The sequence below is a fragment of the Pan troglodytes genome, chromosome 8 (genome assembly GCF_028858775.2).
Source record: "Pan troglodytes isolate AG18354 chromosome 8, NHGRI_mPanTro3-v2.0_pri, whole genome shotgun sequence".
NCBI lineage: Eukaryota > Metazoa > Chordata > Mammalia > Primates > Hominidae > Pan > Pan troglodytes.
The window spans coordinates 13,230,255-13,254,102 of NC_072406.2; the positions used below are offsets into that span (position 1 = coordinate 13,230,255).

Sequence of the window (23,848 nt, forward strand, 5' to 3'; positions counted from 1 at the left end):
CCCACCAAGTGAGAGAACAAGGGCCGCGTTTCCTAGGGGATGCTGAGGGCCTGTGCGGCTCTCAGGAGTCTCAGTGTGACTATGTTTAGCCCTTGTTACTCCTGAGATGTTCTTGTGGGCTCTGATTTTTCTACATCGGTGTGTTAGATACCCATGCAGCTGATTTCTGCGTCAGGGTGTTAGACAACCATGCAGCTATTTCTACAGCTGATTTATTTCTACATCAGTGTGTTAGATACCCATGCAGCTGATTTCTATGTCGGTGTGTGTGTTAGACACCCATGCAGCTGATTTATTTCTATGTCAGTGTGTTAGATAACCATGCAGCTGATTTATTTCTACAGCTGATTTATTTCTACATCAGTGTGTTAGATACCCAGGCAGCTGATTTCTATGTCGGTGTGTGTGTTAGACACCCATGCAGCTGATTTATTTCTATGTCAGTGTGTTAGATAACCATGCAGCTGATTTATTTCTACATCAGTGTGTTAGATACCCATGCAGCTGATTTATTTCTACATTGGTGTGTTAGATACCGATGCACCTGATTTGTGCGTCGGTGTGTTAGATAACCATGCAGCTGATTTATTTCTACGTTGGTGTGTGTGTTAGATACCCAAGTAGTTCCTTAAGGATCAAGACACTGATGATGGTAACAGGAGAGAAAGCAGAACGTGCCTCACGTGGAGCAGCCCCTCCACCTCCCCGTTTTCCTCCGGGGCACACGACAAACCTTCATCACGTCACATTTTACACTCAAATCAATTCACCTTTACAGTATTTGTTTCTTATACATTCTCATTATTGATTTTGCTATCTGTGCAGATTGGATATCTTGGATTATGATAAAATACATCAATTTTTTCACTATAATTTATGAGAATGTTTTTCATTTAATAACTTTTCATGCAGTACCAAGGTTTTTGGGAATAAATTGTTGATGTATTTGTTATTTAAACTTCAATTTAAGAATGACACTCAGAATCCTACCTCCAGGTGAGTTATGAGAGACGCCAGCTCAGGTGAGCAGCTCCAGCCATCGGGTGAGAGGAGAAGTCACGGCAAATAATCTTAAGACACGGGTTTGTTTTTTAAAAGATAATAATTGCAAACAATATACACACTTATTATCACTGTCACATGACTTATGCTGTCTGGGAATTTTTTAAAAGTTTACTTGTTAGAAAAGCAACAATGTTAAGAGCCTGAAAATTCTCTATCACCTTGTTTTTTTTTGTTTGTTTTTTTTTTTTTGAGACAGAGTCTTCCTCTGTTGCCCAGGCTGGAGAGCAGTGGCGCGATCTCAGCTCACAATAACCTCTCACTCCCTGGTTCAAGAGATTCTCCTGCCTCAGCCTCCCAAGTAGCTGAGATTACAGGCACCTACCACTATGACCGGCTAATTTTTGTATTTTTACTAGAGATGGGGTTTCACCATGCTGGCCAGGCTGGTCTCGAACTCCTGACCTCGTGATTTACCTGCCTCAGCCTCCTAAAGTTCTGAGATTACAGGCCTGAGCCACCGCGCCTGGCCCACTCTGCCTTTTAAGAAAACTTACACAATTTATATAAAAGTAAAATTGACACAGCCTTGAGACTTTTGAGAAAGGTACACACCCAGGTGTCCATACGGAGCACAACCATCTCCCCAGAATGTCTTCTCACAACTCTTTACAATCTTTCATTCCCCACTCCCACCTACCTCTTCCAAGAAACCTGAAGGATAATATGATATAGACACTCAACAGAATAGCAGCAAACCAAACAAACAGCATATGACACGGATGATACAGCATAACCAGCAGTGACTAATACGACACAGATGATACAGCATGACCAGCGGTGACTAATACGACACAGATGATACAGCATGACCAGCGGTGACTAATGACACGGATGATACAGCATGACCAAGCAGGGACTAATATGACACGGATAATACAGCATGACCAGCGGTGACTAATATGACACAGATGATACAGCATGACCAGCGGTGACTAATATGAAATGGATACAGCATGACCAGCAGTGACTAATATGACATGGATGATACAGCATGACCAGCAGTGACTAATATAACATGGATGATACAGCATGACCAGCAGTGACTAATATAACATGGATGATACAGCATGACCAGCAGTGACTAATATGACATGGATGATACAGCATGACCAGCAGTGACTAATATGACACAGATGATACAGCATGACCAGCGGTGACTAACATGAAATGGATACAGCATGACCAGCGGTGACTAATATGACATGGATGATACAGCATGACCAGCAGTGACTAATATGAAATGGATACAGCACGACCAGCAGTGACTAATATGACATGGATGATACAGCATGACCAGCAGTGACTAATATGACATGGATGATACAGCATGACCAGCGGTGACTAATATGACACAGATGATACAGCATGACCAGTGGTGACTAACATGAAATGGATACAGCATGACCAGCAGTGACTAATATACGGATGATACAGCATGACCAGTGGTGACTAATATGACACGGATGATACACCATGACCAGCAGTGACTAATATGACACACATGATATAGCATGACCAGCGGTGACTAATATGACATGGATGATACAGCATGACCAGCGGTGACTAATATGACACGGATGATACAGCATGACCAGCAGTGACTAATATGACACCGATGATACAGCATGACCAGCAGTGACTAATATGACATGGATGATACAGCATGACCAGCAGTGACTAATATGAAATGGATACAGCATGACCAGCGGTGACTAATATGACACGGATGATACAGTATGAGCAGCGGTGACTAATATGAAATGGATACAGCATGACCAGCGGTGACTAATATGAAATGGATACAGCATGACCAGCGGTGACTAATATGACACGGATGATACAGCATGACCAGTGGTGACTAATATGACACGGATGATACAGCATGACCAGCGGTGACTAGAAGTACATACCAGAGCGACAGGAATTCAGGTTAACATTCAAAAGTGAATTAATGTCATACACCATATAGAATTATGGGAGTAGAACCGCATGTTAACCTTAGGAGACATAGTAAAGTACTGACAAATTCAAGATAAAGAAACTCAACAAAATCAGGAATAGAAGGCAATTTCCTCAACCTGTTAAAGCACATTCATGAAAAGCCATGGCTAATAGTGTATTTAATGGTAAACAATAGAAGGCGTTTTCCCTAAGATGGAGAACAAACAAGACAAAGATATCCCCTCTTGCCACTTTTATTCGACATTATCTGGCAGGTTCTAGCTAGTGAATAAATTAACAAATTTAATAATAAAGACATCCAGATTAGAAAAGAAGGAATAAAAGTGCCTTTATTCATAGATGACATGACCTTGGATGTAGAAAACGGCAAGAAGTCCATCAAAAATGTTTTGCATTACTAAAAAATGAGTTTGATGAGGTCACAGGACATAAGATATACATATAATAGCAATAAACAACCTGAGAATAAAGTTAAGAAAATAGTTCCATTCACAGTAACATCAAAAACATAAAACACTCAGCCAAACTTCTAACAAAAAGGTACAAAATGTGTACACTGACAACTATAAAACATTACTGAAATTAAAGAAAATCCAAATAAATGGAAACTAAATAAATGGAGATAGATTCATGATTGTGAATTGGAAAACTCAGTATTATCAAGAGGCAATTCTTCCCAAACTGTTCCATTAATTCAAGGCACTGCCTAATAAAATCCCAGAAGGCTTTGTGTGTGTGAAATTGAAAGCTTATTCTCAATTTTATCTGGAAATACAAAGGACCTACAATAGCCAAAATAATTTTGAAAAAGGAAAACAAAGTTGGAGGACTTCACTATCTGATTTCAAAACTTTACATAAAGTCACAGTAATTAACGCAGTAGTATTAGCGGAAGAACAGATGTATACATCAAAGGAACAGAATTAAACCCAGAAATAAAGTCTTATATTTACGGTCAATTTATTTTTGACAAACGTCTCAAGACAATTCAATAAGAGAAAGGTAGTATTTTTTTTCCAACAAATGTTGCTGTGGCAACTGGGTACCCAACACACCAAAAAGAAAAAGCAGGGGGGAAAAATCCCCCAAACCAAACCACAACAAACAAAAATCCCACTTAGATCCCTACTGCACAGATAAAAATTAACTCAAAATGGATCGCAGACCTAAATGAAAGAACAGTAAGACTACGAGACTTCTAAAACTTCCAAAAAATCCATAAAAATTAGTAAACTGGACTTCATTAAAATAGAAAACTAGTAAGTTTTAAAAGATGATTATCTGCCTCTAGCTAATGTAATAAATTACCTTGATCTTCGTGGCTTGTAACAACACACGTATCTATTATCCTACAGATGGAGAAGTCAGAAGTGTAAAATCTGAGTGTCAGCAGAGCTACGTTCCTTCTGGAGGCTTCAAAGGAGAATCCATTTCTTGGTCTTTCCCAACCTCTAGAGGCCACCTGTGTCCCTGACTTATGGCCCCTCCTCATCTTTAAAGTCCATCACTCCAGTCTCCAATTCTTCCTTTTCTCTTGTAAGGACCTTCTTGATTACAGTGGGTCCACCTACTTAAACCAGGATAGTGGTCCCATATCAAGATCTTTAAATTAATCATAGCTGCAAAATCCCTTTTACCACTTAAGGTAACAGGTTCAAAAGCTCTGGGGAGTAGGACCTGGGTATCTTGGGGGAGGGTCATTATTCTGTCTGCTACGGAACAGTTTGTCCTTTCACTGAGAAACCTTACACCTGTAAAAGTCTTATGTTCAGATCGTATAAGGCACCTATAACCCATAAGATGACAACCAACCCATTTTAAAACATGGGCAAAAAATCTGGACAGACATTTTACCAATTAACATATACAAATAGCTATGAATAGGAATTAGCACATTAAAAGCTAATAAGCACATTAAAAGATGCTTAGCATCATTAACTGTTACAAAGTAAATACACAATGATATACCATTTCACATCAATTAGAATGGCAAAAATAAAAATACCAAAATACCAACTGCTTCTCATGTTGTGGAGAAACTGGGATGCTCATATACTGCTGGTGGCAGTATGTAAAATGGTACAGCTATTTTGTAAACAATTTGGCAGTTTTTAAAAAGCTAAACCTAAACTTACAATAAGAGTCAATCATTCTACTTGGCATCCTCCCAAGATAAAGGAAATTATACGTATACACAAAGATATGTACATAAACGTCGACAGCAGCATTATTCATAATTGCCGAATAAAGAATGAATAACCAACTGGTAAATGAATAAACAGAATGTGTTATATCCATCTAATAGAATATAATTCAACAATAAGAAGGAATAAACTACTGATGCATGGTACAGCACGGACTTCAAAACAGGTGAAGGTGTAGAGGAGCGTGGACATTTTATGATTTTATATCATAAAATTATAAGATCATAAAAAACTAAAAACCATAATATCATAAAGTGTTCTATGAATTTATATTCTAGAAAATTTGATTTCTAGGGTCCTTTCTTTTTCATAGAGCTAACCTTTCATCTGATATCATTTGCAATCAGCCTAAAGTACATTCTTTAGCATGTTTATAGTGTAGTTCTGCTGATAACATATTCTCTCAGCTTTCATGTGTGTGAATGTGTCGTTTCATCCGTGTTTATAAAGGAGATTTTCACCGGATATGAGTTGACAGGCCTTTCTTCTCCTTTTAGTACTTTAAAAAATGTCTTTCCATGGTCTTCTGGTCTCCATTTCATCTTCACAGAAGTCACACATTGTTCAAATGCTTCTCTGGAGTGTAACGTGTCTTTTTCTTCGGAGTCCTTTCAGGATCTGCTCTTAATCCTGCACTTTGACTATCACGAACCTGGATGTGATTCTTTTTATACTTGTTCTGCTTGGAGTTCACTGAACTTCTCGGGGCTGGACACAGGTGTTTGACATCAATCTGAGTAAATTTTGACTCATTTCTTCAAAGGCTCCTGCTCTTTTCTCTCTTTTCCTTCTTATATTACAAGGATATTAACATTGTGTCACAGGAGCTTGAAGTTCTGTTCGCATTTAATTTTGGTTTCTCTGGTCTTCACTTTGGTTAATTTCTTTTCATCCCTCTTCAAGCTCACAGACTTCATCTTCCTTCTCCAACCTGTTAAACCCACCAGCGAAATTTCTTCTCAGTATCATATTTTCCAGCTTTATAGTGATGTCTCACTTATCCTTTCCAACTCCACATGTGCACAGCGTCCCCTATCATCAACATTGCCTACCAGAGTGGTATACTTGTCACAACTGATGCTTCTACACCGAAACATCAGTATCACCCAAACTCCATCGTTCACATCAGGGTTCATTCTTGGTGTTGTACAATATATGGGTCTGGACAAATGTATAACATATATCCACCATCACAGTATCATACAGAGATCACATGATACTAAAAAATCCTCCTGCTTTGCCTATTCATCCCTGCCTCCCCCTGGACCCTGGCTGCCTCCCCCTCTACCCTGGCTGCCTCCCCCTGGACCCTGGCAACCACTGATCTTTTTACTGTCTCCATAGTCTTGCCTTTCCCAGGACGTCACATAGCTAGAATCATACAGCAACCTTTTCAGATTGACTTCTTTCACTTAGCAATATGCAATTTAAGTTTCCTCCATGTCTTTTTATGGATAGCTCATTTATTTTCAGCATCGAATATCCCATTGTCTGTATGTACCACAGTTTACTTATACATTCACCTACTGAGGGGCATTTTGGTTGCTTCCAAGTTTTGGCAATTATGAATAAGGCTGCTCTAAATATCTATGTGCAGGCTTTGTATGTAGACATAAGTTTTCAACTCCTTTGAGCAAATGCCAAGGAGTGTAATTCCTAGATCATATGGTAAGAGTATATTTAGTTTTGTAAGAAACCACCAAGCTGTCTTCCTAAAGGCTGTTCTATTTTGCTTTAAGACCAGAAATGAATGAGAGAGAATTCCCACAGCTCCACATCTTCATAGGCTGTGGTGTTGCTAGCGTTCTGGATTCTGGGCACTCTAATAGGTGTATAGTGGTGTCTTACTGTTGTTTCAATCTGCATTTCTCTATGACATATGATGTGAAGCATCATTTCATATGTCGATTTGCCATCTTTATATCTTCTTAGATGAGGCATCTGTTAGTCTTTGACCCATTTTTTACTTATTCATTTTTTAAAGACAGGATCTCAAAATGTTGCCGAGTCTGGAGCACAATTCCAAGGCGCAATCCCACTACTGATCAGCATAGGAATTCTGACCTCCTCCATTTCCAACCTAAGCTAGTTCACCCCTCCCAGGAGGTCGCTGGGTTGACGCCGAACTTAGTGTGGACACCTGAGAGGCATAACTCACAACAACCCGGAACTCCTGGACTCAAGTGATCCTCCCGCCTTAGCCTCCTGAGTAGCTGAGACTACAGGCACATGCCATCATACTTGGCTGGCCCCTATTTTAATCAGATTGATTGTTTTGTTATTGTTGACTTTTAAGAGTTCCTTGTATATTTCAAATAAAAGTTATCATTTATGTCTTTTGCAAACATCCTCTCCCTGTCTGTGGCTTGTATTTTAATTACTTTAAGAGTCTTTGGCATAGCAGAACATGTTAATTTTTATTGGAGTCCAGCTTATCAATTATTTCACACCTTGCACCTTTGGTGTCATATCTAAAAAGTTATCACCAAATCAAAGTCACTAGATTTTACCTTATCTTCTAAGAATTCTATAGTTTTGTATTTTACATTTGTCATCTATTTTGACAGGCAGGAATATTTCACCACTATACTAATGAGGACAGTGGCTCTGTGATCTGTTTTAATTTTTTTGAAAGATGTAAGGTCTGTGACTAGGTTTGGTGTTTTTCTTTGCATATGGATGTCCAGTTGTTCCAGTACCATCTGTTAAAAATACTGTGTTTGCTGCACTGTATTGCCTTTGTTCCTCTGTCAAAGTTTAGTTGACTGTATTTTCTTACTGGGCTCTCTATTCTGTCCCATTGATCCTTTTGTTTGTTCTTTCACCAATACCACACTGTCTGGATTATCACTGATTTATAGTAAGTCTTGAAGTTGGATAGTGTCAGTCTTCAACTTTGCTCTTCTTTTTCAATATTGAAGTGGCTGTTCTGAGTCTTTCATCTCTCCAAATAAACTTTCGAATCAGTGTGTTGATATTGAAAAAAAAAACTCGTTGGGATTTTGGTTGGGACTGCATTGGAAGGAAAACATCTTGACAATATTCAGTTTTCCTATCCATGAACGTGGACTACCTGTCCATTTAGTTTTTCTGTGAATGAGTTTTGTAGTTTTCCTCATAAGATCTTGAACATATTTTGTTAGATTTTATGCCTGAGTATTCCATTTTGGGGAGTGCTACTGGAAATTTTTTTAAAAATTATTATTTTTAGTAGAGATGGGGTTTTGCCATGTTGGCCAGGCTGGTCTCGAACTCCTGACCTCAAGTGTTCTGCCTGCCTTGGCCTCCCAAATTGCTGGAATTATGGACATGAGCCACTTTTTTATTTCAAATTCTACTTGTTCTTTGCTGGTAAACAGGAAATTCGTTGAACTTTTGTATATTAAACTCAATTCTTTTGGATCTTCTACATAGGCAAACATGCCATCTATGAACAAAGTTTTATTTCTCTTCCCAATGAATATGTATTTATTTTTCTTGTCATAATTGCATTAGCTAGGACTTCTAGTACAATGTTGAAAAGAAGTGGTGAGAGGAGACATCCTTGTTTTTCCTGATCCCCTTTCTGGATCTTAGCAGGAAAAATTCTAGTTTCTCACAATTAGGTATGATGTTAACAATAGGTTTTTTGTCCATATTCTTTATCAAGTTGAGGAAGGTGACCTCTGTTCCTAGTTTGCTGGGAGCTTTTATTATGAGTGTTAGATTTTGTCAAATGCTTTTCCTTTTTTTTAGCCTGTTAATGTGATGAATTACGTTAATTGGTTTTCAAATGTTAAAGCAGCTTTGGATGTGTGAAACAAATTCCACTTGGTTTTGGTGCACAATTTTTTTTTTTTTTACACTGTTGGATTTAATTTGCTAATATTTTGTTGAAGGTTATTGCATCTGTGTTCATGAGAGATGTTTTCTTGTAATATTTTGTTCCAGTTTTGGTATTAAAATGATGCTTAGAATGAGTTAACAAGTATTCCTCAGCTTTTATGTTCTGAAAGAGATTGTAGAGAATTGGCATAATTTCTTTTAGATGTTTGGTAGAATTCACCAATGAACCCAACTGGGCCTGGCACTTCCTGTTTTGAAAGGTTATTAACTACTGATTCAATTTAACAGATACAGGCCTACACAGATTGTTTCCTCCTGTTCAAATTTTGGCAGATTCTGTCTTTAAAGCAATTGGTCCATTTCATCCACGCTATCAAATTTGTGGCCATAGAGTTTTTAATAATATTTATTATCCTTCTAATGTCCATGGGATCTGTAGTTATGTCCCTTATTTCATTTCTGATATTGGTAATTTATCTGCTGTATTTCTTTTTCTTGTTAAAGGCTTATAGATTTTCTCTCAAAGAACCAGCTGTTGGTTTCATTGATTTTCTCTACTGATTTTCTGTTTTCAATGTGTTGATTTCTGCTCTTTCATTATTTGTCTCCTGCTTACTTAGAATTTAATTTGCTGTTCTTTTTCTAGTTTTCTAAGGTGTGAGCTTATTGATTTCAGTCTTTTCTAACATATGCATTTAAAGCTATAAATTTCCCTATAAACATTACTTTCATTGCATCTCACAAATTTTAAAAAGTTTTCATTTTCATTTACTTCAAAACTTTAAAGAAATCTTCAGATTTCTTCCTTGAGCAATGCATTATTTTTAAGTGTATTGTTTAATTCCTAGTATTTTCCAGTCATGTATTATTTATTTCTACTTCATTGTGGTTGAGAACATACTTGTTTAATTCCTATTCTTTTAAATTTGTTAAGGTGTGTTTTATGCACCAAAACGTGGTATATCATGGTGAATGTTCAGCATTCTGTTGTTGGAGAAAATAGTCTATAAATGTCAATTATATACAGTTGACTGAGGATGTGGTTGATTTCAATTTTGTCCTTACTGATTTTCTGGCTACTGAATTGGTCCATTTCTGATAAAGGGGTGTTAAAGTCTCCAACTATAATACTGGATTAATTATTTCTCCTTGAAGTTTATCAGTTTTTGCTTTGGCATTTTGATGCTTTCTTAGGCAAAAATACATTTAAGGATTGTTTTATCTTCTTGGAGAAAATAATCATCTCTGGTAACTTCCCTTGATGTAAAGCCTGCTCTGTCTGAAATTAATATCACCACTTCCATTTTTTAAAATTAGTGTTGGCTGGGCGCAGTGGCTCATGCCTGTAATCCCAGCACTTTAGGAGGCCGAGGCGGGATGATCACCTGAGGTCAGGAGTTCAAGACTGGCTTGGCCAACATGGTGAAACCCCATCTCTACAAAAATAGGAAAAAAAAAAAATAGCTGGGCATGATGACAAATGCCTGTAATCCCAGCTACTCGGGAGGCTGAGGCAGGAGAATCGCTTGAATCTGGGAGGCGGAGGTTGCACTGAGATGAGATCGGGCTATTGCACTCCAGCCTGGGCCAAGGAGTAAGACTCCGTCTCAAAAAAAATATAAATAAATAAATAAATTAGTGTTAACATGTATATCTTTTTCTATCCCTTTACTCTTGATCTATATATATTTCTTTATATCTAAAGTAGATTTCTTATATAGACAATATATAGTTGGGTGAATTTGGACTGACATTGAAAGTGAGTAATGATATACAGTTGAATTAATATCTACCATATTTGTTACTATTTTCTATCTGTTGCCCTTTTGTCTTTTTTTCTTTTTCTTTCTTTTTTCTTGTGGTCTTAATTGAGCATTTTCTATTTTCTTTCCTTTCTTAGCATATCAGTTACTTTTTTTTAAGTGGCTGCCTTGGAATTTGCAATATAAATTCACAAGTAACCCAAGCCCACTTTCAAATGACACTATACTGCTTTCTGGATAATGCAAGCACACTATAAAAACAAAATAATCCTAAATCCTAATTGCTCTCTCCCATCCCTTGTATCACTGCTGTCATTCATTTCACTTACATTTAACTGTGTGTATATGATATATACATAAGCATATAATCAAATATACTGTCGCTATTATGAATGAACTGTTATGTTAAATCTATTAAGAAAAATGAAAGTTTTTCTCCTACCTTCACTGTTCCTTCTTTGATGCTTTTTCTTAACAGTCAAGGTCTTGCTCTGTTGCCCAGGCTGGAGTAGAGTGGCATCATTATAGCTCACCGCAGCCTTGAAAAGGATTCTGGGCTCAAGTGACCCTCCCATCTTGGCCTCTCAAAGTAGCTGGGACTACAGGTGTCAGCCACCATGTTTGGCTTTTTTTAAGAGACAGAGTCTCACTACGTTGCCCAGGCTGGTCTCAAATAACCGGCCTCCAGCAATTCTCCCGCCTTGGCCTCCCAGAGTGTTAGGGTGACAGGTGTGAGCCCCTGTACACAGACTCTGCTCTTCCTTTCTTTATGCACAGCTGAGTTACTGACCTCTACTATTTTCTCTAAAGAACTTTGAACACTTTTTGCAACGCAGGTCTACTGGCAACAAATTTCTCAATTTTTGTCTGAGAAAGTCTTTACTTTTCCTTCACTTTTGAAAGATAATTTCACAGGGTATAGACTTCTAGGTTAATGGAATTTTTTTCCTCTCAATAGTTTAAAAATTTCACTCTACTTCTTGCTTTCGTGGTTTTTGAGGGGAAGTTGAATAGAATTCTTATCTTTGATCCTCTATAGGGAAGGAGATTACTCTGGTTTCTTTGTTGGGGTTTTTAAAAAATCTTTGATTCGCCATAGTTTGAAAATTATATGCCCAAGTATAGTTTATTTTTGTTTTTGTCGTCGTTTTTACATTTATCCTGCTTCGTGTTTCTGGAGCTTCCTGAATCTATGGTTTGGTGTCTGGCATTAATCTGAGGAAATTCAGCCATTAATGTTAAAAATACTTCTTCTGTTCCTCATTCTTCTCCTTGTATTACCGTTCCGCATATTTTATGCTTTCTGTAGTCGTCCCATAGTGCTTGGATACTCTGTTCTTTTTTGCTTTTTAGTGTTCTCTTTGCTTTTCAGTTCTGGAGGTTGGAGTTGGATATTTCCTTTCCCCCAGGCCGGAAGGCTTTGATAAAACCCCACCAGGTTAGTCTCTAGTTAACTAGCTTCTCTGGAAGGTACACCTAGTTAAGAGTGCTCCTGCATATTTGAAAATGATTCCTATTCTCCGTCCCCTGTAGTAAGTATGAGGGGATTCTTCCCTGATATTTACTTCGAGAACCTGGTTGAGCTTCTGATGGCACAACTCACAAAAGCATGGCCCCGTATGCACAGGTCTCCTGGAGGTTTTAACTCTCAGACTTGGCCACAACCTCACTGCAGCAATTTGTCAATTCCAGTTCAGGTTTTCCAATCCCAGCGGGGGTTCCTTGGAGCTTTCTGCTCCAGTGTATGGTGATTCTCCACTTCACCTGTCCACCCAATCTGGGGACAGTGGCTTGCCTGTGACCTCATGTCTCTTGCAGGTTTAAGAAGAGCTGCTGAGTTTTCAGTTTGCTCAGCTTTTCACCTGTGAGGAGGGAGTGACAATTCTCAAGATTATCACGTATGGAACCTGAAACTCCCCAACTCCATTGTAATAAAAAGTGTCTTCCCTTCCTCTGGCTCAAGTATTAAAATATTTTCTTTTTGTTCTTTGACACATTTTAATTTGATTCCCGAAATATTTATAACTGTAGATTTAAAAACTCTGTCTTTTGCTGTATCAGACATCTAGACTGGCATCTTCCAACAGAATTATGAGAATCCTATATAGAACTTTAAACCTACTTTGTAGCCTCATATATATATAAATATATAAACAGGTACAATTGATTTTATTAATATACTTTTAACTCAAAATGCTCATACTATACTTTCAATAAGAAATACAAAGAAAATATTTTCTATTTTTTATATTAACTGGTGTCTTTCACACAGCGAATTCAGTTCAGACCGGGCGCACTTCATGTACTCAGCCGCCACGTGTGGTGAGTGACAGAGACCATCTTGCATGTGTGTGCACATTTTACTGCCTTTTTCTTGACCACAGATTCTACCTCCGGTTTCTCTCAGTATGCAGTGATTATTTGCTGAATATTGCACATTGTGGGTAACGTGTTGAACACGCTCAGGATCCCGTAAGCTTCTTCGGAAGCTTTCCAGCTCTTGTTTTAGCAGGCAGCGCAGGCACTGCTGGGTCATCGTAACCATGGGCAGGCTTGGATTGATTTGCTGCTGGTGTGGATGGGTGGAGAGCTCCAGTCCTGCACCCACTCCGATCTCCACCTCCTGGACTTGGCAGGGTGGCATGCTCCGCCCACACCAGAGCTCTCTCCGAGCTCCGCCTCCTGGACGTAGTAGGGTGGCCATGCTCCACCCACACCTGAGCTCTGAGCTCCACCTCCTAGACGTGGTAGGGTGATATGCTCCACCCACACCTGAGCTCTCTCTCAGCTGCACCTCCTGGACGTCGTAGGGTGATATACTCTGCCCACACCTGAGCTCTCTCCAAGCTCCGCCTCCTGGACATGGTAGGGTGGCCATGCTCCACCCACACCTGAGCTCTCTCTGAGCTCCACCTCCTGGACATGGTAGGGTGATATGCTCCGCCCACACCTGAGCTCTCTCTGAGCTCCGCCTCCTAGACATGGTAGGGTGATATGCTCCGCCCACACCTGAGCTCTCTCCGAGCTCCGCCTCCTGGACATGGTAGGGTGATATGCTCCACCCACACCTGAGCTCTCTCTGAGCTCCGCCTCCTGGATGTGGTAGGGTGGCCATGCTCCACCCACACCTGAGCTCTCTCTGAGCTCCGCCTCCTGGACGTGGTAGGGTGATATGCTCCACCCACACCTGAGCTCTCTCCGAGCTCCGCCTCCTGGATGTGGTAGGGTGGCCATGCTCCACCCACACCTGAGCTCTCTCTGAGCTCCGCCTCCTGGACATGGTAGGGTGATATGCTCCACCCACACCTGAGCTCTCTCTGAGCTCTGCCTCCTGGGCATGGTAGGGTGATATGCTCCACCCACACCTGAGATCTCTCTGAGCTCCGCCTCCTGGACATGGTAGGGTGATATGCTCCACCCACACCTGAGCACTCTCTGAGCTCCGCCTCCTGGACATGGTAGGGTGATATGCTCCACCCACACTGGAGCTCTCTCCAAGCTCCACCTCCTGGATGTGGTAGGATGATATGCTCCACCCACACCTGAGGTCTCTCTGAGCTCCGCCTCCTGGACATGGTAGGGTGATATGCTCCACCCACACCTGAGCTCTGAGCTCCACCTCCTGGATGTGGTAGGATGATATGCTCCACCCACACCTGAGCTCTCTCTGATCTCCGCCTCCTGGACGTGGTAGGGTGGCCATGCTCCACTCACACCTGAGCTCTCTGAGCCACGGTCTGCAGGTGTTCTCCAGGCAGAGGGCAAGTGTACTGTCTGTGCGTCTCATTCATTCTCCTGCCCTCAAGTTCTGGCTGGCACAGCTGTAGTCACAGACTTAAAACAGCCATCTCATTCGTTTTGTGCAGTTTTACAGTTGTTTATGGCAGAGGTGTGATTTGGGTCCCTGTTATCTCATCATGGCTAGAAGCAGAAGTTTTGGCAAATTTTTCTTGTATCTTTACATTTGAAAATTAAGGGAAAGTTTCACCCATGGAATATTAGCATTGTGACAATGCTAATGAGAGTTTCTCCAGAAAATGATCCTGGTCAGCAGCCAGTCATTTCATAGAAGATAAACTTCAAGAATATTCTCTGAAGAGCAATGAAACTGAGATAAGATCTAACCACTGTTACCAACAACCAAGAAAAATAGGTAAGAAAATGCAGCTAAGATTTTGTTCAAGTAAGCAGGGTAATAAACATGCAGACTACTGCTAAGCACAAAATAGCTGGGAGTAAAAAATTTTTATGATATTGACATTTATGATTGTATAAAACTGCCCCATGTGATATCACGAGGACTCCTGATGAAAATTTACAGAAGGTTTTTTATGGTTTATATAAAAATGCTAGTCAAATAAATCCAAATATTTCACAAAAATAACATTTCAAATAATATTCTTTTGTATTTTGCAAAGACATCTGTACAATGAGGTTATTCATCACACAGGACCCAGTAACATTTATCAGCGGTTGGATTCAATACGAGAAATAAGCAAGCAAATAACCACACTGCTTCTTCCATTTCAAACTCATCGTTTCTCTTATAAAAAGTGGTCAAGAAAAATGCCTGTTGCCTTAAATAACCGGTTAGTGCCAAGAATTCGGTTTAAAATATTTCAAGTGGGTTATCCTTTTAAGTCCATTTTGTTAGTTACACAAAGAACACATACAAATAACATTTTTTTACCATAAGTTTTGGCAAATTATAACCATAAACTAAACAAACAGGATTAAGCATTTTTTTTTTGAGATAGGGTCTTCCTCTGTTGCCCAGGCTGGAGTGCAGTGGCATGACCATGGCTCACTGCAGCCTCAGCCTCCTTGGGCCCAAGTGATCCTCCCACCTCAGCCTCCCGAGCAGCTGGGACTAGGCACACACACCACCATGCCTGGCTGATTTCTGTATTTTTGGTGGAGACAGGGTTTTGGAATGTTGCCCAGGCTGGTCTCAAACTCCAGGATTCAAGCAATCTGCCTGCCTTGGCTTCCCAAAGTGCTGAGGCTGGAGGCATGAGCCACCATGCCTGGCCTAATCATTTTTAAAGAGTCTCTATTTATTATCGTTGTTTTTTTCTAATTGTGATGGGGTCTTGCTCTGTTTCCCAGGCTGGAGTGCAGTGGTGCCATCTCAGCTCACGGCAACCTCTGCCTCCCAGGCTCAAGTGATTTTTCCACCTCAGCCTCCCAAGTAGCTGGGACTACAGGTGTACACCACCAGGCCCAGCTAATTTTTTGTACTTTTAGTGGAGACAAAATGTACAAAAGGCATTTTGGTACATTTTGCCATGTTTTCCGGGCTGGTCTTGAACTCTTGGGCTCAAGCCATACGCCTGCCCTGGACTCCCAAAGTGCAGGAGTTACAGGCATGAGCTACCGTGCCTAGCCCCTAATTACGTGCTGTTGCTTAATATTAAAATAAAGAAAAGGAGGAGCCCAAGGGAGCACATTGGCAGAAAGAGCTCCCTTGCCAACAACCTTGCTAGCACAGCGTTCACTCCCTTGCCCGCTGGCATTTGCTAGCACGGCGTTCACTCCCTTGCCAACAACCTTGCTAGCACGGCGTTCACTCCCTTGCCCACTGGCATTTGCTAGCACGGCATTCACTCCCTTGCCCGCTGGCATTTGCTAGCACGGCATTCACTCCCTTGCCCGCTGGCACTGTGTTCTTTAGACGAAGATCACGCATGTGTAAATGAAAAACAAAAACAACATAGGAACACCCTGTCTCCACAAAAACTTAAAAATTAGCTGGGTGTGGTGGCATGCACCTGTTGTCCCAGGTGCTTGAGAGGCTGAAGTGGGAGGACCGCTTGAGCCCAGGTGGTCACGGCTGCAGTGAGCCAAGAGCTGCAATCATGACACTGAATTCTGACCGTGGCGATAGAGCAAGACCCTGTCTCAAAACAAACAAAAAACAACAAAAACCCCAAATTATGCACTCTTTAAGTTCTGTCCTATCAATCTCAGTACCTTCATTAGTAAAGGTATAAAGGTGAATACTCAGGAGCTACTTGGAATAATGTGGGCATATGCTTGATCTCAGCTCTGATCTGAAGCATGTCCTTCTGTCTCACTGCTTGCCAAGACCAAGCTAAACTTCAAAAGTAAAAATACTCCCAAAAAATTGTACATTTTCAACTATTCATATTGTACCTTAAGTTTCTCTTGTAGTGGAGAAAAAAATGGTGTCAAAGTGGTGTGTAGCTTCAAAGTGGGATGTAAGGTGATTTAGGTCCTTTGAGAAGACAAGCTTGCAACTATCACATGAATAATGTTGGAACCAAAATCACAGAAACTAAACACCAAACAACGTAGGTTCAATCCATGTTTCTAACAAGTATCTGGATAACTACACTTTCTGCTTTACTTGGGTGGGAAGATCATGAGATGTAGTTTATAATTATTTGGGCAGAGAAAATAGAGAATTTGGGTAGTTATGTAAAATTCAAGATTAAATAAAAGCAGTATTACATAACACAAATATAAATGGGCTATTACCTTCAGTAATTCAGATCGGGGTTGGCACGTCTGTGCACCACATCTGGTCCGCTGTTCTTATAAAGTTTTATTGGCACACAGCCATACCCACTTGCTATCACCTATGGCTGCTTTCACACTCCAAGGGCAGAGTTGAGTGGTTGTGACAGACCTTATGGCCTCCAGGAACTAAAATACTATCTGGCAACTTGCAGGCAAAGTTTATGACCCCTGATTTGGGTAACTGCCTAAATTGTCCAATTTGCTTGTTCTAAAACAATACAACAATATAGCACATTTATATGAAGATTTGAGAACATGTATGCACCAGCCTAATCAGAAGAAAAGTCCAATTCCACCCAGAGGGGTACAAACTCTTCCCTTTTCCCTACAAAGAATTAAATGAATAAAATTGTTTGAGATTTTACTGGTATGTATCATATGTATGAGTCTTGATGAAAAGTTAAAAATGTGTATTTATACAGATACATAATAATGTTACTTTTCCTTCCACGTTTAACTCATACAACACTGTTTTTGGACTTCTGGTTCACAAAATCTGCATTACTACATCATTATTTTGAAAGCAAAAACCCCTGATTGCTGGGCTAGTGGTCAATTCTGAGGTGCCCAGCACATTCAGGAGGCCATGTTGGGGAGCGTGTCCCTTACCTGGAGGGGTGTAGGCGTCCATCGAGGTCTGCACGACCAGGGACCTGCGTTTGGAAGGCATAGGCACTGCCATCTTCCGCTCTTTGTGTTTGGCCAGAGCCGCCTGGACAGCTTCCGTGTGGACGTCTGAAACGGAGAGAGCTCAGTCACTCAGTGCTCAGCTGAGGTCCCAGAGGCCAAGCTGCACCCTCCTCTCTGTCCCTGCAGCACAGTTCATCCACCTTCTGAAACTCACCAACAGATGGGTGGGTGAGGAAAGAAAATCAGTGTTTACAATTCCAGTAAAGACATTAAAATTCATTCACAGACTTTTAATCATTTATTTTATTACCACAGAATCCATATCCATAAGCAAACACTGGCTGTAAACTGCACTGAGATTTGTCTTTTTAGGGTGAATGGACCTTGATCTTTGGAGATCTCTTTGTAGGTCACACGTTCAAGCCTCCAAATCCTTTCACTGTGCTGCTGAGAGGCTGTGCATGCCTCGCACCCCAACTCACACAGCCACGGTCACAGCTCAGCTGAGCACCAGCCACAGGCCAGGACTGTGTTGGCTATTGACATGGGTTGGCTGTGTCCCCACCCAAATCTCAACTTGAATTATATCTCCCAGAATTCCCATGTGTTGTGGGAGGGACCCAGGAAGAGGTAATTGAATCATTGGGGCCCGTCTTTCCCGTGCTATTATCGTGATAGTGAATAAGTTTCATGAGATCTGATGGTTTATTAGAGGTTTCCGCTTTTGCTTCTACCTCGTTTTCTCTTGCTGCTGACATGTAAAAAGTGCCTTTTGCCTCCCACCATGATTCTGAGGCCTCCCCAGCCATGTGGAACTGCAAGGCCAATTAAACCTTTTTCTTCCCAGTCTTGGGTATGTCTTTATCAGCAGTGTGAAAATGGACTAATACAACCATTAACACACTTTGTAGCTATGAATCCATTACATTAATTCCACACATTCACCAAGTGCCTCCTCTGTAAGTCCCTAAAGGCTGGGAACGCAGTGGTGATAAGGCAGACAGTGTCACAGCATCTCACGCAGGCCAATTCCTAATGGACAAGACAGGTGACAGACGGGGTAGAGAATTAAAGCAGAGACAGACGCAGTGGCAACTCCAAACTGTGAAGCCAGGGAAGAACCCTCTCAACACAAAATCAGAATAACAGGCTTCAAGACAAGAATCTTCGAAACACAGGCAAAAACCCACTCAAAGGCCCTAAACTGTGAGTGAGAACAGTGTTAGCAGAATAAAATCACCACCAACCAAAATGGCCAGTGTGAGTGAAGACGGGTTGGGGGAAAGGGTCCCCAGGATGAGGCAGTCTTCTCTGAAGCTGTGAGAATGATCCCACTGAAAGGGAATCAGACATGTCTTTCCTGCTTAAACCCCGCGAGCTGCCACCTGAGACAGGACCCAGACCTGCTGCATCACGCCCACAATCAGCTCATCACACTGCTTGGTCTTGGTCAGCCTTTGTGCGTACTTCTCTCCCTAACTAGATAAAGAGCCTGGTTTTCTGGCCACTCTTTCTAATTCCCAGGTCAAAAATCAATATGTGACTGACTTGAGCTCATGGCCAAAAACTGAAGGGCTCATCAATGAGGTGACACAGTCCACTCACTTCCCACAAATCACTTTTTGTTTTGCATATTCTCCATTTTAAACTTTTTGGATATAATTTCACATACACAGAAAATCTGCAAGACCAGTGTAGAGAATTCCCATATAACTTTTACCAGGCTCACCAACTGCTCCTATCTTACACCACTGCTCTCCCCGCTCCCCTATGAATTTTCTAAGTCAAATGAAAATAAATTTCAGATACTATATCCCTCTATACCTAAATGTTTCAATGTATTTCCTAAACACAAGAATATTCTCTCACATACATTTTCCTCAAGATCAGGAAATTTAGCTGTCATATACAAAGTTCACATTCAAATGGTGTCCAACTGTCTCCATAATTTTCTTACTTTGTCTTCCTATTTTATGATCCAATCCAGAATCATGAATTGCATTTATTTGTCAAGTGATTTTTACCCTTCGTGAATCCAAGTTTCTCAGCTTTTTTGTTTCTTGAAATTGGAAATTTTAAAGAATACAGGTTGGTTATTTTACAGCTTGTCCTTTATTTTGTTATCTTCCGGACTAGACTCAAGAGTATGCATTTTAGCAGAGATACTGCAGAAGTCTGTCCTTTGTGGCAATGTTAATGTCGGCAACTCAGTGAAGGTGGTGCTTAAGTTCCTCCAAAGCAAAGATGCTACTTCTCACATTGCAATTAAGATTTGGGAGGATAGACCGTGACACTATGTACATATTCTGTTTTTCATCGATGCTTCACTACTAGTTTTAGCATCCACTGATGATTTCCTGCCATTCCTTCTAAATCATTAGATCTTCTACATTCACTTAAAAATAATTACTCATTTTATCTTTCATCACTCATTTACTTCTGTCAATATGAACTCATGGAGTCTGGCTTGGTGGGTCATAATTCATAATTATCATGGTTTGTTTTGGTGCTCAATTGGTTCCAGATTTGACACCGGATTCCCCAGCCCTTGGACCAGGGCTCCCGCTAGTGAAGTATGGTGTTTGGAAGCTAAGACTAGGAACCGGGTGTGCTGTCACTGGGGGTCTCTGCTGCTGGGCACTGCCAGCAAGCAGAACACACAACATGCGTGTACACACATGTACACCCACACCCATCCACAGGCACTTCTGTCCCTGTCTACATCTGTTGGGAGCCACCAGCTCATACTGGTACCTCCTGCTGCAACCCAATCCCACATGATCCATTCCAGGCTTTGGCCTTTTCTTATTTCTACCTCTCTTGCCAAAAAAGAAACCTGGCTCCTGTTACCCTCAATATATTCACTAATTTATTAAGCTTATTTGCTTAAGCCTGGAGATACAGAAATGCTTTCAGAATTGCTATCTAGTACCACTGTGAAAAATCTATCAAATAGAGTTCAGTGCTCATTTACAATTATTTTTTCATTGTTTTTTTTTGGAAGGGCGGGAGTACAAAGTATACACAGTGAAATGTTCAGATCTTAAGTACACTTGGTGCATTTTGATAAGTGGAAATCTATCTATTACCCTGATCAAATCTTTTGCCTCAAAGTTCCCACACATCCCCTCCCGGTCAATCCTGGCCCTCAAGAGACAGCCACTGTTCATTCATGAGGCGTGTTCACTGGTGCTCTTCCGTCACCCGAGACTCGTGTAGATTCTCTACCATTGCATGGACTCCACGCCATGGTGTTCCCTCAAGAGACAGCCACCGTTCATTCATAAGGAGTGTTCCTTGGCACTCTTCCGTCACCCGAGACTCGTGTAGATTCTCCACCGTCACATGGAGCCCACGGCATGGTGTTCACTCAAGAGACAGCCACTGTTCATTCATGAGGAGTGTTCCTTCGCGCTCTTCCGTCATCCGAGACTCATGTAGATTCTCCATCATCACATGGAGCCCACGCCATGGTGTTCACTCCAGAGACAGCCACTGTTCATTCATGAGGAGTGTTTCTTGGTGCTATTCCGTCACCTGACACTCGTGTAGATTCTCCACCATCACATGGACTCCACAGCATGGTGTTCACTCTCTGCTCAATTCAAGGCTCCTGGAACTCATCCCCGTTGCCTATTTTGGTTTCAGTATTTTGTACATTTTTCCTGATGGGAACTAGGACAATGTATGAATATATCAGAATTTGCTCATGTTTCTCCAGCTGAGAGAGATTTACGTTGTTTCCAGTTTTTGGCTATGAGAATTTACTCTGGAGATAATGTGCATTCTTTTACACGGACACACATTTTCATCTCTCCTTGGTGAACATCTACAGCATACCTGCTGGGCCATATGGTAAGTGTACACATTTTAAAGAAACTGCCACACTGTTTGCTAAAGTGGCCATGCCATTTTAAGTCTCCATCAGTCTGAGATCCAGCCTGTCATATCTTCACCAGCACCTGCTACCGTCCTCCTCCTCCACTCTTGTGAAGTGGAACCTCATGGGTTTAAGTTGTACTTACCAAATGACCCCTGGTGAGCGCCTTTCATGGGACCACTGGGCATCTGTATACATCTGTTGTGAAGAGTCTATCTTGCACTGGGCATCTGTATACATCTGTTGTGAAGAGTCTATCTTGCACTGGGCATCTGTATACAACTATTGTGAAGAGTCTCATGGCCCACAGGGCATCTGTATACAACTGTTGTGAAGAGTCTATCTTGCACTGGACATCTGTATATATCTGTTGTGAAGAGTCTGTCTTGCACTGGACATCTGTATACATCTGTTGTGAAGTCTCACAGGCCCACTGGGCATCTGTATACATCTGTTGTGAAGAGTCCATTTTGCACTGGACATCTGTATACATCTGTTGTGAAGAGTCTCACAGTCCACTGAGCATCTGTATACATCTGTTGTGAAGAGTCTCACAGGACCACTGGGCATCTCTATACATCTGTTGTGAAGAGTCTCACGGTCCACTGGGCATCTGTATACATCTGTTGTGAAGAGTCTATCTTGCACTGGACATCTGTATACATCTGTTGTGAAGAGTCCATCTTGCACTGGACATCTGTATACATCTGTTGTGAAGAGTCTCACAGGACCACTGGGCATCTCCATACATCTGTTGTGAAGAGTCTCACGGTCCACTGGGCATCTGTATACATCAGTCGTGAAGAGTCTATCTTGCACTGGACATCTGTATACATCTGTTGTGAAGAGTCTCACAGGCCCACTGGGCATCGGTATACAACTGTTGTGAAGAGTCTCATGGTCCACTGGGCATCTGTATACCTCTGTTGTGAAGAGTCCCATGGTCCAATGGGCATCTGTATACATCTGTTGTGAAGAGTGTATCTTGCATGCTTGCAAAATTCACACCATTTCTGGTTGTTTCTAGATTTCCTAAAATTTTCTAAATAAGGCCCTGTGTCTTCGGTAAATCAAGTGTCTCACGCCTTCCAAGTCTGTGCCTTTTAGTTCTCCTGACTCACTTCACTGACGAGGGCCCCAGTGAGTGCCATGCAGACCTGAAACACGGAGAATGGCCATGCTCCCCTGACACCCGACTGTGGGCAGAGCACCCCGGCTGCCACCATGGAGGAGGGGCGTCAGCTCTCATTTTTCAGAAAGGGCCTTTATCAAACAGAGAAAGATCCCTTCTGTTCCTGATGTGACAGGAAATTCGTATAACGACTATTAAATTTCAACAGATGTTTTTCAGCATCTTCTGAGATGATAAAATGGGTTTTCTCCTTTATTTTTTGTCAGTGTGGTGAATTACATTGATTTTTGAATGATGAGCCAAGTGTGCCAGGCAAAACTACACCACATCAAGAGAACAAACTCAACTGGTTGTGATATTCATATCCCTTTTACATATTTTGGGTTTGATGTAGTAATAATTTGTAAAAAGCTTCGGCATCTGTATGTCAAGAAGAGTGAAAAGTGTGAGATTTTGTCTCGCATGCAAACTAACAAGGGAGCCAGCACCAGCCCAACATGCTGACAGAGCTGGGACATTCCCAGGCCAGAAACAAAGGGCTTGTCACACACAGTGGGGCAGCAGGACCCACTCACTCCCATCGATACTCAGGATCACACACAGTGGGGCAGCAGGACCCACTCACCCCTGTCGATACTCAGGATCACACACAGTGGGACAGCAGGACCCACTCATCCCCATCGATACTCAGGATCACACACAGTGGGGCAGCAGGACCCACTCATCCCCATCAATACTCAGGATCACACACAGTGGGGCAGCAGGACCCACTCACTCCCATCGATACTCAGGATCACACACAGTGGGGCAGCAGGACCTGCTCACTCCCATCAATACTCAGGAT

The 23,848-nt window shown here is 41.4% G+C and overlaps 1 protein-coding gene across 9 annotated transcripts in view; it reads right to left on the reverse strand.

The window, feature by feature from the left end:
- Positions 1-23,848, reverse strand: part of DIP2C (disco interacting protein 2 homolog C) — a 436,795-nt gene that overhangs the window by 149,451 nt on the left and 263,496 nt on the right. For all 9 annotated transcript variants that reach the window (XR_010146752.1, XM_016962526.4, XM_016962527.4 and 6 more), the window contains one exon: positions 17,972-18,097. Coding sequence is in view for 8 of the 9 variants with exons in the window: in XM_016962526.4 (XP_016818015.1) it covers positions 17,972-18,097 (126 nt within the window). In the remaining variant the exon portion in view is untranslated. The remainder of the gene's footprint in view (positions 1-17,971; positions 18,098-23,848) is intronic.